At 36.1% G+C, this 13,497-nt stretch overlaps 1 protein-coding gene across 1 annotated transcript in view; it reads left to right on the top strand.

The window, feature by feature from the left end:
• rapgef2 (Rap guanine nucleotide exchange factor 2) overlaps window positions 1-9,001 on the top strand; it is a 52,658-nt gene extending 43,657 nt beyond the window's left edge. The window contains exon 4 of the mRNA XM_015385814.1: window positions 8,914-9,001. Coding sequence (XP_015241300.1) covers window positions 8,914-9,001 — 88 coding nt within the window. The remainder of the gene's footprint in view (window positions 1-8,913) is intronic.
• The last annotated feature ends 4,496 nt before the right edge of the window (window positions 9,002-13,497 follow it).

Here is a 13,497-nt window from a genome sequence, read left to right as displayed (position 1 = left end):
GCATTGGGTGTGTTCTGGCCTTAAGGGAGATACATACTTTGATGCAAATTGAAAACAGCAATCACATACAGGCAGGTACAAAATCCCTGCAGGTGGTTCTGATAGTTGCGGTGTGTGGTGCAAGTAGTTTGGAATGTAAAGGTCTCAATTTAACAGCTGCCTTCTAGCTGATTTCTTATAGAAAGTGTGAAGAAGCAGTGAGACAGCAGCCCTATCTCTTCCTCATTACATGTTCTAGAGCCTGCCTGCTAAAACCACTTTCTCTCCAACTGCTGTAACCTAGCTGTTTATTTTACATGTCTGCAGTTATTAAGCTATAAAAACCGTCCAGTGCACTCCATGATAGAAGCAGGGTTAATAAACAGCAGGGTACTAGATTGAGTTTTGGTGTGTGGAGGAACTTAATCTGACCCCTCCACTGAATAAAACAAACCTTTAACTGCCCATTTTATGCCTTTATGTATTAGAAAATGTAGCAATAAGGGGCTGTGGAAAAAGAGCTGTAATCATCAAGGGAGAGAGGGATTGTATTGCTTATCAAAGATGTGTATTTGATGGAAAATAGAAGATGAGGGAAAAGGGTTTAAATGATATACATGCCTTTAAAATTCCTAGAAATCCAGAGTATGATCCTCAAATCAATTAAATGCAGGGGAGATTGTTATGCATATTACTGGTTGTAGGAGTTTTAGTGGTTACTGTTTAAAAAAAAGGGGTGAATTTCTCTTCCATTTAACAATTAAAAAAATCCTCATCCAATGGAGATCCATTTTACATAGGACTAAATCCTGGCTCCAAGTCTTTTTTCCTCTCTCCAGAGAATCACATAGCTGGATAACAGAAGTCGTTTAATGAGGCGCTCACTTATAAGCTCATCTCGACTGTCTGCAGTCCTGGAGTAATGATGGGAAGATAAAGGCAGCAGTCATAGAAACAGTGCTCATATTTCCTGCCTGCAGCGCCGACACTATATGTATACATAGATATGAATAGTCTCGTTTATTATCCTCTGAAAACATGACATCTTGTGAAAAGCCGAAGCTCTCAGGCTTTACTGTCGTAACGTTATAGTGACTGAACCACCTTCCTGTGGAGACTGGAAAAGGAATCCATTTAATGTTAAGGGCTTCTACTGTTTTTTTACACAGTTAAATACTGTAAGTTCTGCTTTATCAAAAACCTGTGTGATAACTGTGGAGAGCTGTTTCATTCATAATAAAAGGCAAAAGCTAAAAGTTGTAACTCCTCCTGCCCATTGAGTGGTCCACTCACTGCAGTAATGATCAAATGTAGGCAGACTTTTACCCTCGCTTTGCTTCTTTTTAGTTTTGAGCCTAAATCTGAGAAATCATTTTGTGTCTTTATTGTCCATGTTACCAGAATATTGAAGACAATATATTTATACTTTGGACCAGACAACATTTACACAATTATTCACGTACTATATTTTTGTTTTTCTTCAGCAAGTTTAATATTCTTTTTCTGCACCGCTCTAGAAGTTGTTTGGATACATTTTTTTCTTCCTTTCAATTGCATTTTGATGAAAAGGTTGTGGTCTTGACCTTTATTTAAATAAATACAGGTATTAAATATCACCCTCTAAAAAAAAAATGTCCCGTTAAATCAAACCCAAGAAAGGGTTAATTTATTTTTTATCGTTAATTTATCAAAAATGAATTAGCTTATGTAATTTAAGATTTATGTGCTTAAATATTTCTGTTTTTGCTAATGGAATTACATTTTATAATACCAAATTACCGTAACAAATATACATATTCAAACTTTCTTTTTATGTCATGCTCTTTGTCTTTTTTATTCTAATCAAATTCAAATGAAGGGGCACATTTTTCTCTTTGGGGAGGCTCTTTCTAGTTAGCAGGTTTCTCTTAAAGAAAAATAACTCTGTTAATAATAGGTTTGCTGCTAATAAAACATTAGTTTGAACCCTTCACCTAAACACTCACTCCAAACATACAAAACACTAAAAAAAAAAAACAAAAAAAAAACTGAGTTTTTCAACACAAATATAAATTGCTAGCGTTGTATGGTAAAATATTATTCAAAAGCAATAAGTAATAATGATGGACAATCAGCATAGTTTTAATATTGTTTTAAAATAAATGAATGAATGGATCTTTTTCCCTCTTTGAAAGAGTAAAACCCTCCCATTTTTACCTTCAAGAAAAGAAACTATGAATGCTTGTAGATCCTGAGGCACTACACACTGAGCCCATAGCCGGAGGCAAAGGGCATAAAGCAAAGGCAGCAGTGGGGTTCTGCATGTTGTTGTCTTTAGAAGTGCTGGTAGCACTCGGATCACTGTCTTTAGATTCCAAGTTGAACCCAATGATCCTACAAAGTTGCTCTCAACTCTGCCAAATCACTGTTGTTGCAGTTATGCTCCTTGAGAGAACTTCCTAATTCAGGTAATACCATCCACAGACTCGTTAACATTTTCCCCACTTTGCACAAACCTTTTTGACTCTAGAATAGAAAACCACTTCATTGCATAGCAGCATGAGGAGGACAACAAAAACAAAAATACAGAGATGCTGGACTGACATTTCAGCAACACCAGGAGACTACAGATGAAACCCAATCTTTTTGCAGGAAGTGTTTGGTGGACTTATGTGCCAGCTGCAGCCGGCATCCACATAAGCATGCAAAAAAAATAAAAAATAATAATAATAATAAAATAAAATAATAATAAGGGTTCAGACAGTAATGCTGCTGTTCATATTTGGAAACAAGGGTATGTTTACTTGAGACTGCGCATTAATGTCAGCAATTAATCACATATTACAGCTGTTCTGTCTGCTTTAATCATCCCATCACTTAGCTTTGGTTTAATAGTGGCAAACGTTTGTTATTACCATGCTATAGCACTAAAGCAATGCTCCTTAACAAATTTTAACAGATGCAACAATACCTATTGTTAATGGTGCCTGAAATAACAAGAATGGACACAAGGTAAAAGTGTTAATGAACTTTGTAATTAGCCTTAATTAGACAGAAGCTTTGATATTGCTAGCTTGATGGACGCTTGGTTTATTGCAGTCAGTTTACATCCATCGCTAGATGGGACCCTGAATTTGGCTCCCCACCTTAATAGTGATTCAACTTTTTGTTTTACTCAGTTTGCTTGTCAAGGTTCTTTGTCCAGGTAATTTATCCTCAGTGGAATGGTTGCTGGTTTTGATGCATGCGTTTATGTGCATTCTTGTTCCGCTGTCTTTGCAGTGTTCAATAAAATTAGACAGCAATATAATATTAAGTATATCAAGACTAATTATAAGGCATCTGTTGACAAAGTGAGATTCAGGAATGTTCAGACCTGGATCGTTAATGTCCTGAGTGAGATGTCAGTGCCCTCTTAGAGTATTTTTTTAAGGACAGCCATTCTTTGGATGGTTCCATGATTTCTCCGTGTTTAGGTAATGGTGTGACAGTTTGACACATGCCGACTCAGTTTGGTTTGCTTTTTTCTTCATTAAAAATAAATTTTTTATATACTCTTTTATTTATTTATTTATTTTTCTTTTTGTCATGTGTTTAATGACCTGAGAAATCTAAGTTGGACAATAACACTAAAGCAAAGTGTACCTTTAGAGGAAGGAATACTCTGTAGTAAAACATAATGATCTTTTTCTACCTTTTCTGAGCCTCACAGACAGTGGCTCCCTGAGGCTGCTTGGCAATAGATGCAAGAGTGGGAGAAAATGAATCTTATGAAAATCTCATCCCATTCTGATAACTAACCAACTTTGAACAGTTCAGCACATTCAGATGGAGCAGGATTGGGTTTTTATTCAGTTTAAAAATTAAATATTTGCTGCTTTTCTTTCAATTTCCAAAAAGTTAACTTTTGAATTTCACCACTCAGGTCCTAGTGTTACCCACCACTTTCTCTCACCTACCTAATGGTTTGGTTTAGTAAAAACCAAAGAGAAAAAAGAAAAGAAAAACAACAACCAAAAAAGTGTGTGTGCTTTATTTCATAACATTACCCACATATTGTGGCTCTGAGTCTCTGGAGGATTCATGGTTAAAGCAGTCTGACAATAACATCTTAATGGTTACCGCTGGTGATTTATTTTCAGTTTGGAAAAGCCACTGTAGTGTTGAAATTCATTCATTGTGTTGTTGTTGAACATATTATATATCTTTGTTTATCCAATGTGGTATGAACTGCTTGGCATAGGCTTGAAATGTTGTTTAGACAACTGGCGTGAAATTTTCTAGAAGACGTTTCTCCTCTCATCCAAGAGGCTTGTTTAGTTTATATATATATATATATATATATATATATATATATATATATATATATATATATATATATACACTTTTAAAGCTACATAATCTTGGTTTGTTGCATATTTGCAACGATGAGTTTCCAGAGGTTGATATTATCATTTTCACATTTACTTTTTAATAAAAGAAACCACTGATAGTATTCAAAAATTAAATGTAACAAGCGCCAGTATAACTGAGAGGAAGATTAGTGTGAGGATAAGTTTAGAGATCAATTAAGCAAGAAGCCCAGTTAACACAGTGGCAATCCTCCACTCTATAAAAGCAGCCCCGCAACATTTATATCAGTAGCGGTTCGGTTTCAATATGCATCTAATTACCAGATAAAATAGCACATAAAGCATGAAAATAAAATATATCACACTCACCAGATAAGCTGATTATTTATAAACAAAATCCATCCTTCTGTCTTTGTGCAGAAAGTCTTGATATCTCCATGTAATATCAGCCATTGAGGCCAGAATTTTTTTTTTAACGAGCAAAACTAAAATGCAGATTGTCTCTAGCTTAACTTGGCTTTAAAAAGGTTGTTCTAACTGTCCAATCAGAGGAGAGAAAACAGTGAGGTAGGGGTGGGCCGCTTGCTGGCCCAGTGGGGCAAATCTGAGATCTGATTGGTTGTCCTCACTAATATTGTAAAGGTAAGATCAGCCAGCACTGCTGATTTTGAAGGATCTGGGCAGATTTGATAGCGATGAACTAAAGCTGAAATCTGATTGGACAAAAATATAGCAACCACCATAAATGTAACTGAAGCAGCACAGCCAAGACATAAGCTACAAAATTAGGAGAACAGATTTTTTGGAATTTAACTGAAGTTAAAAAGAAGAAAATTAAAGTTTAGTTTTTTTTTTTTTATTTAGGTTAGTGTTTCTGAGAGGCCGTGACAGCCCACCACTGTTCAGTTCTAACTAGTGCTGGGGAGCACTGAGATTAATATACTGTAGGTTTATTAAAGAATTAGAGAGAACAAAAGTTAGCTCTGATCCCTCCTACTGGACCTGGGGGCTGTTAATGGTCGTTAGAGGGATCTGATGGGTCGTTAACTCCCTCCTCAAATCGGTTTCAGTCACATGCCTCAGTCAAATGTGAGTCAGGTGAGGGTATGTGACTGAAATAGATAATCAAATATAACAATTTGACAGTATTTTAAGATACATTTTCAGTAATATTCATGTAATAATCTAGACACTGATATAATCAGATACTCGTATTTTGGCTGATATCAGACAGATACTTTAATATTTGTTGCATTATTTACTTTAAAATCACCCATCCTTATCAAATAAACTTTAAATATTATTTTATGTTAGAATTTTGTTTTTTTCAATCCATCTATAGAAGCTCCAGTTTTTGCTTTTATATGTTCATTGTATGGTAGTCTCGAAGCAGCTCTCATTATTTTCTGTTTGAAAAAAACAAAAGGCCATTAATTGTGCCCTTTTCTTGCGACTAAATAAAGCTTGTGACCTGGAGTGTGATTAAGTATGATTGCGTAAAGAAGCTTTCAAGTTCCCGTGCTCTGATTGAGCAATTCGTTGACGGAAAAAGGCCGATTTCAGCTGATGTTAGTCAGAGCTGAAACCAGAAGCAGCCAGTTGTTCGCCTTCAGAAGGGGAAGTGGTTATATCATGATAGAATTTTAGGAATGCAGGATTTTGAACTTCCATAATACCAATCAATTATTATCAAACGTTCTCAAGGGAAATTTCATCCCTGCTTTTATTGTTGAGTCGATCCTCATTTTCTGGAGTTCTTCATCTTCTCACCTCCCCACCTGCTCCATTCCACACATATAATCTGCCTCCCTGCTGTTACAGGCCTTTCTGTGGGGTTTTTACAATGTTAGCGTTTGACTGTTGCTGACCCAAATCAGTCAATCTGTCCCAGAGAATAGTAGAGTCTTCTTTCTTTGTCTTTTTTTGTTTTGCTCCGCTCTCCTCCTCCTATTGTTGGGCGCTGCCTTCATTTAGTGTTTGCTGGTTATTAATAATTGAAGGTTTTGTTCGTGCTTATCCCAATGCAGAGTGGGATCCTGAAAGTGCGGAGCGAGTATGTGGGAGAGCGGAAAGAAGCGGTGGAAAGTGGAAAAACCGGCTCGCTTTTGAAATAAATGAGATTTTACACTCTTGTCAGGAGCTCTGTGTGAAAGTGTGGAAAGAAGAAAGTGGATGAAGAAGGCAGACCTGATTAAAAAGAACAAGTCAGCAGTGCAGAGGTGTTGGATGTGAAATGATGCTCCTGTGTGGGAGCAGGAGCATAATAGGTGCACCCATCTTTTACACTTACTGTAAGCAAAGATCAAGGAAAAGCTGTGTACAGTTCATTCTTCTGTTCTTTATATTTTAGAACAAAATTGCACAAAAGAAAATAACAGTTTTCTGTATTTGAAACCTTAATCCAAACATTTGTTATTGAAATAATAAAAAATCCATCAGGTTAAATGTTTCTTTAAGCTTTGTAAATGAAAAACAAAATGATACGGCTTTTGCTTTAAACTGTAGTAGTGGTATTGTTCTAGAAATTCAGCCCTTTTCTAATATCATCAGTTTAGTAGAGATTTACGTTTTTATTTAAGACCAAAAAAAGGTTTTTCAGAGGTTAAATACTGTTATGAAGGTTTCTCGGTGTGCAAAACTTACAAAGAAACAATCCGCCATATTTACAATGTGGCTTTTCGCTTTTACTTTGAAATCTGGTCACCAAAGTGAAGCCAGGAAAGGCTAAGTGGTTTCCGGGGTAACAACAGCTGGAAATCAGGGAGCGCACTGACCTTATAGCAGTGAATCTGTTTTAGTTGAGATAGTCTAGGTGCATTTTGTATACTGTTGGTTACAAAATCCTCCAAATAAGACAAACATGTCAACGATGAACATTTGCAATGTTAGTGCTGACTGAAAACACAATGGATCATAATTTCCAGGGCTCTAAGTCCAGAACATTACACTGAGAAAAAATTATAATTTCATTTCTTATAAAATTTATATTTTATAATTTCATGTTTGGATTATTTAAAATTATTTTATAAAAAAACAAAAACAACAAACAGCAAACGATAACCAGTAGTTTTCTTTCTTTTATTCGATTTTGAAACAGAAAATCCAAAGACTGTGTCTTGTCATGTTTCTGTATTCATGTCCTTTTGCCAGAATAACACATAGTTTTCACATCATTTTAAAGCTTCCTTCTCTAAATTTCTGCTTCACTTGCTGTCTAACAAGCTGCTCTGAAACAAAAGGCCGCTTTATCATCCTGCTTTAAACTGTTCACCTCTGCTGCCGTCCAGATCGGAAGGAAAAAAAGTCCACGATGAACGGCCGAGTTGCAGCCCAGCTACAGTATTTCCACTAACTCCTCCCTAATTGGTGCCAAAGCTGATAGATGGCCATTAACTTCTAACAGGCGATCAATGTATATCAAATGTTAAAACCAAATAATACCAACCAAAAACCAAAATAATTCTGCATTATCTGTTCTCTATGATCATTTTTTTCCACAATAACAGTTTGATGTTGCTCCAATTTCCTAAAGTCAGATAAATAATTACCAGATTATTTTGAAAAAAGTAAAAAATATTTTTACATAGTATTTTTAATACATAGCCAAAAGATATTAATCACAAAGCATTTTCTTAGCATATATGCTGAGGATTTGTTCATTTTTTCCTCTTGTAAGGCTTAGCCTGCTGCATCATCCAAGGGTCAGGGTGAGTTTATGCCTGTAGCACACTGTTTGACTGTCTGCGTCTTCCAGCAGGCCCATGGGTGTGGGAGGTATTTATTCTTTATAAAACTCTGCCTTTCTCCAAGGTTTTCTTTTTGTTTCCTGCCTCCCTTTTAGTCACTGTATTTATGGAAGCATATATTTAAGGGATGTAACTCACTAACGCTGCACACCTCCCCAAACATATCCTTTGCATATTGAGCCAGGGTGGTGGCAGCATCATTATGTGGGGATGACTTTGACTTGACTGTGGTGAAGGTTTAGCTTCCTTGGGTACAGTTACTCTAAATCATTTCCACATAGCTTCAATTGTTTTTTTTTTTAAATAATGAAACAAGTTCCTAATCAAAGTCCAGACTTATATGCAGCTTTTTTTCCCTCCACTTATCAGATTTCTTTAAGATTTTGGAAAACCTGGTTTCCTTTATCTTTTCCTTTCCAGTTATGCACTCGTCTGTATTAGTCTTTCATCAAATCTCATTAAAGTACATTGGACTTTAAACTGTTGAGGTATAAACAAGTTGTAAAGAGGTTTGGAAAGTATGGATGTTTTTTTGCAAGGAGTTGAATATATTCGCAGCTTCAGAGATGAAGGTATTCTTAGCAACACAGTTAACCAGTACCTGACTGCATTTAACGCAATACGTTTTGAAAGGTTATTTGCTGCCTGCTTTGGGTGACAATTGGAACTGTAAAACACACAGAACATATATTTTCTTTGAATAGGAAATCTGGCTAAGCAACTGAAATGAGCAGAATAATGTGTTGAAACCTCCTATTCACCTTTGTGTTTTACTATTTCACCATATTCGTGAATTATAACAGTAAACCCCTCTCCCTGTCTTGGTATTAATTAGATTTTCTTCTTGTGTCTCTCAGCCCAGATGATGTTGGAAGCTGCTGGTACATCCTGTTATCGGGCTCAGTTTTCATCAAGGAGTCCATGTTTCTTCCCAGAAGCAGGTAAGATCACCACCATCACCTGATCCTCCAACAACATGCTCACAATACTCTGTCTACTTTCATTTTTATGTTTAATTGAAGAATAAAACTCAAACCCTGGTTGTATGAGAACACTATCCTGTTCTTTTTGCTCACAGCTTTTTATTGTTGAATCCGGTCATAACTAAAAATTGGTCGATTATGTTAAAGGTTTTGTTTTATTTGCTCATAGCTGTGATGTTTTCACTACATTTGATTAAAAGGAAATTGCAGAGAGAAATCTGCAACAATCTCTGCAGTGTATTACCTCTGAACCTCTGACTTAAAAACCCAAATGTTAAAGGGTTGGGATTTCACCATGGGAGCTGTGATATGTGAACTGTATCTGTGGGCGATGTGGAAACAATGATGGTTTTATCCTGCAGGCTTGCATAACACACCTACGGCCACTCTGAGCCTGAAGCTAACATTTTAGGCAGCGGAGCAGAACTCCTCAGGCTCTATAACGGGGGTCTAAAGGGGTCATTCTTATTCTTTAGGTTGATTTAAGATTGAATTAAAAAAACAACAACATGAATTTGATCAGAAATGTTGATTAGAAGACGTCTAAAACAAACCCCTCAACCTTTGAGTTCGATTCTGGAGAAGAATTAGCATATTCCGTAAAAATTCAAAAAATATCCACTGGACTTGGTTTTCAAGATTTGAAGACGTTTCGCCACCTCTCCAGGAAGCTTTCTCAATTCAAATGACATTTGAATACGGAATGACTATGACCTGGATGACTGAGAACCTTCATCAGCAAGAATTAGCATATTTTTGCAGATTCAAATAAATGTCCAACTTCAGTTACCATTGAGAAAGTCCATATGTGTTTACTAAGCATTAGCTGCAGTGAAGCAAAGCTGCTTGCTCCATAAGAACGTATTACCTAAATAATAAGCTTATTGCCGGCTGTAATGCTAACCGGTTTGTTCACGGACCTCAAGTTTCTAGGTTTTGGTTTAATATAAATGTGATGCTTTAAATGATTGAAGAGTTGTTTTAGAGTCGATCATTGAGGGTGAAGAGAGAAGCTCCTCACTGAAAATGGAAGGTGGACAAAATGTGAAGTCAAGTATAAACCAAGCTTCAGTTTTACTACCGCAACATGTCATTTGGGCTTAAAATTAACAACAACCAACTACAAAAATTTGTTGGGGGGATTTGGCAGGGGGGAACTGGAGGGGTTGAATTATAAAACATTATCAGTTGCTTCTGTCACTCGTTCCTTTGGCTCTGACACTGAGGAAAGAAAGAACGATCTCCAGTCTCTATTCTCTGCCTCGGTGAATTCGTCCTGAAGTTGGCAGTAATGATGACTCTGCATACAGACAGTAGGTGGACCGGCTTGTGTGCTAAAAAACAGTGGAGATGAGGCTGGACTTCAGGAGAAACCCACCCCTCTCTGTAGTAACCAGAGATGATCCTCATAATATACTCTGTAGGATAAAAGGCCACGCAGAAAGTGTACTTCCTGCTGCAAATCAGATTGTACAACCTTTCACAGGAGTTACTGGTCTTCTTTCACACCGCCATCAGTTTGCCTGTTTGTGCTCAGCATCTCTTTGTGGTCTGGCTCTTCTAGAAAACAGAACAGGTCTAAACTACAATGATAATGTATAGTGGCAAAGAGGATAATCACAGCCTTCCATTCTTTTTATCTTTGACTCAAACAGAAATATAGCAGACACTAGACATTTTCCTTCCTCATTTTATAGCAAGGATAAAATGCTAATCTAAATAATAAGTAAAAAGACAACATCACATTTGTACATATTGCACCTTGTTCTTAGTTTATCCGTATAAAATGTTTCTACATGCTATTTGATTTGCAGTTTAAACTTTTAACTCAGTTATTTCAAGTCAACATTTGTTGTTTTTGTACACAAACCTGGCCAACAAAGTTTAATCTGATCCCTTTTCTGAATTTAAGGATGTTTTTCTTACAGAAACCTCTGTTTTGGGTGCATATGGAGCAGTTTCCCAACCTCTGTTTTCCTGCGAAACATCATCAGGGACGAAGCTTTGCCACAAATAAATACTTTTTTTCCCTCAAAGTTTGAAAAGACAAAGTTCTTAATTGTTTGTGCACTTGAGACCTTTTTTCCAGCTTCACAAACAATTATGGGAGTTGGAATCACATTTTTGAGCATTTCTTCATAGCTGCTTCGAAATGCTGGACAGAGGATGAATAGAAATGTATCGTGCTTTGCTTTATTTCTGCTCTAAAAAGCAAGCTCTGATGAATGACAGGAGACTCTTTGAATGACTCATGACTTTATATTCTTAACCTTCAAGGACATCAGGGACAAAAAAAACAAAACATGCTCAGTTTATAATGAGAGAAAGATTCAAAACCATTTTAAGGTGACTGCAGATTTCTGGTTCCATACCTGGGAACTCTCACCCCATATTAAAGGTCCTGAGTATTAAAACATGTATACCAGCTCAGTCACAGTCTCATAAGCAGTTAGATGTACAATAATGTCAGGTTTCCCTACTTTTTTTTCTCATTAAATGCTTTTCTAAATTAGCTCAGGATAGAAAACATATCCTGCTTTATCTAGTCTATGAAGAAGTGCACTGGTGAGGACAAAATGGCTCGGAGGGGAAATTGGTTGTGACACGAGGAACTGACTTGAGTCCAGAGGGACTTCCTAAAGCTTTTAAAGATGTGCTGGAATTGGGTTTCAGTCGGACCGTGCCCAGAAATGGCTCTTTGGATCTGGACTGACAGCAAGGTTAAAAACCTGATACGGCTCCATTCTTCTCTCAGTGCTCCTGTCTCTCTGCCTCTGCTCTCCTCCCTAGCAGCTCCTGTGAGATCTGATCTAGGAAAGATGAATGACTTAGCTGTTAAGCGAAGAAGTTAGAGCTCTTTAGGCCTGATTTCCCCCCCGTGCGAAATAAAATACAGCTCTTATGAATTAGCCTTTACGAGTGGGTGACAGATTTAAAGCAAGTACAGGTGTGAGGCTTGTTCAGGAGACATTATGTCTTAATATTGGACCTAACCAAATCCTCATAGAGCTGCTTTTCATTTCAGGTTATGAAAATGTAGATTTTATTCTTCACTTTTCCATCTTGACAACCTACAGGGCAGAATGAATGAACGTATAGCAGCAGTTAAAGGGCCAGTACATTTGTCCTTTGTTTTCAAAATGAAAGGAAAACATATTTGCATAAATTCTCATAACTTCTTACACAGTTGTTGAAAAAAGATTATTGATACTTGGTGATATGTTGTCTAGTTTCCTCCAACTTATGGTGCACTATAACATAGCTGGGCAATTCACAGCCACACATCCAGCCCTATGGATGTTTTGGACTTGTAGTGGTTGATAGAAAGTACCTAAGGAAACCTAGATAAAGGGTCTGATTTTGTATAAAATGCTAGGAAAATTCTCTATTAAAAACTGATTATATATATATATATATATATATATATATATATATATATATATATATATATATATATATATATATATATATATATATATATATTGTTGTTGTTGGATACAGTATTAATTCAGGAACAAGCCAATGTCTCATAGTTTTAAAAGTATATTCACTTCCTAGTAAAAGCTAAACAATGGATATTATTTCAACTGGCAGTGACAAGGGTTATTGATTTAGATTAAAATGATCCACACTGGATGATGATCATTAAAGATTCTTTGAAATAATACTACCTCCATCTGGATAGCTAATACTCTGAGGTATGCTATGGAGCCAGTTAGTTCCATATCCCAACGTGTATACAGTTCTGCTCCTGCGTATACAGTCTACACAGAAACTGATGGAGAGAGCTAATATTTTTTTTACCAGAGATTGCTTGTTGTATTTTAGGATGGTTTGATCTATGAATGCACTGATATTAAAATGTTGGCCAATATCCGATAATACTATTAGTATTGCTGTTATTCCTGATAACTGATATTTATCAGTATTGTATCCTATAAATGTTCTTACCCTTTTCACACCATGAAAAAATGACCAATGTGTTGACATTCCCTCTCTGGTTCTCTATATTTCATTAGACAGTATTTGTATTGATTCAAAATACTGTTGAATGGATCTTAAATGTAAAAAGTATTTATACAGAAATGTAAGTTTAATTGTCTTACTTTTCTTAAAAAACGCTTAATCTACAACAGCCGCTAGTTGTCACTGTCAAATCTCCCACTATTCAGGAGCTCCGCATCGGCAACTAGATCATTTGAGGTTTTCCAAACCTATATTAGTATAAAAATCTCAAATTATTATCACTGTTAATGTATCCAGATAAATTGTACCATGACATATGTATTGTGGTATGTATTGTAACTAAATTCTGGTCAATTCAAACCTCCACATAAAGTCGTAGGGAAATCATTTTAAACTGTCAAATCATTCTGGCTTAAACATGTATATAAATGTACTCTTTATCAGACTATACTGTCCCAAAATTTAGAAAATTTCTATATATAAAAAAAAAAA

This window comes from Cyprinodon variegatus, unplaced genomic scaffold (genome assembly GCF_000732505.1).
Source record: "Cyprinodon variegatus isolate N-32 unplaced genomic scaffold, C_variegatus-1.0 Scaffold349, whole genome shotgun sequence".
NCBI classification, from domain to species: domain Eukaryota; kingdom Metazoa; phylum Chordata; class Actinopteri; order Cyprinodontiformes; family Cyprinodontidae; genus Cyprinodon; species Cyprinodon variegatus.
This window is presented reverse-complemented; position numbering and strand designations above follow the sequence as displayed.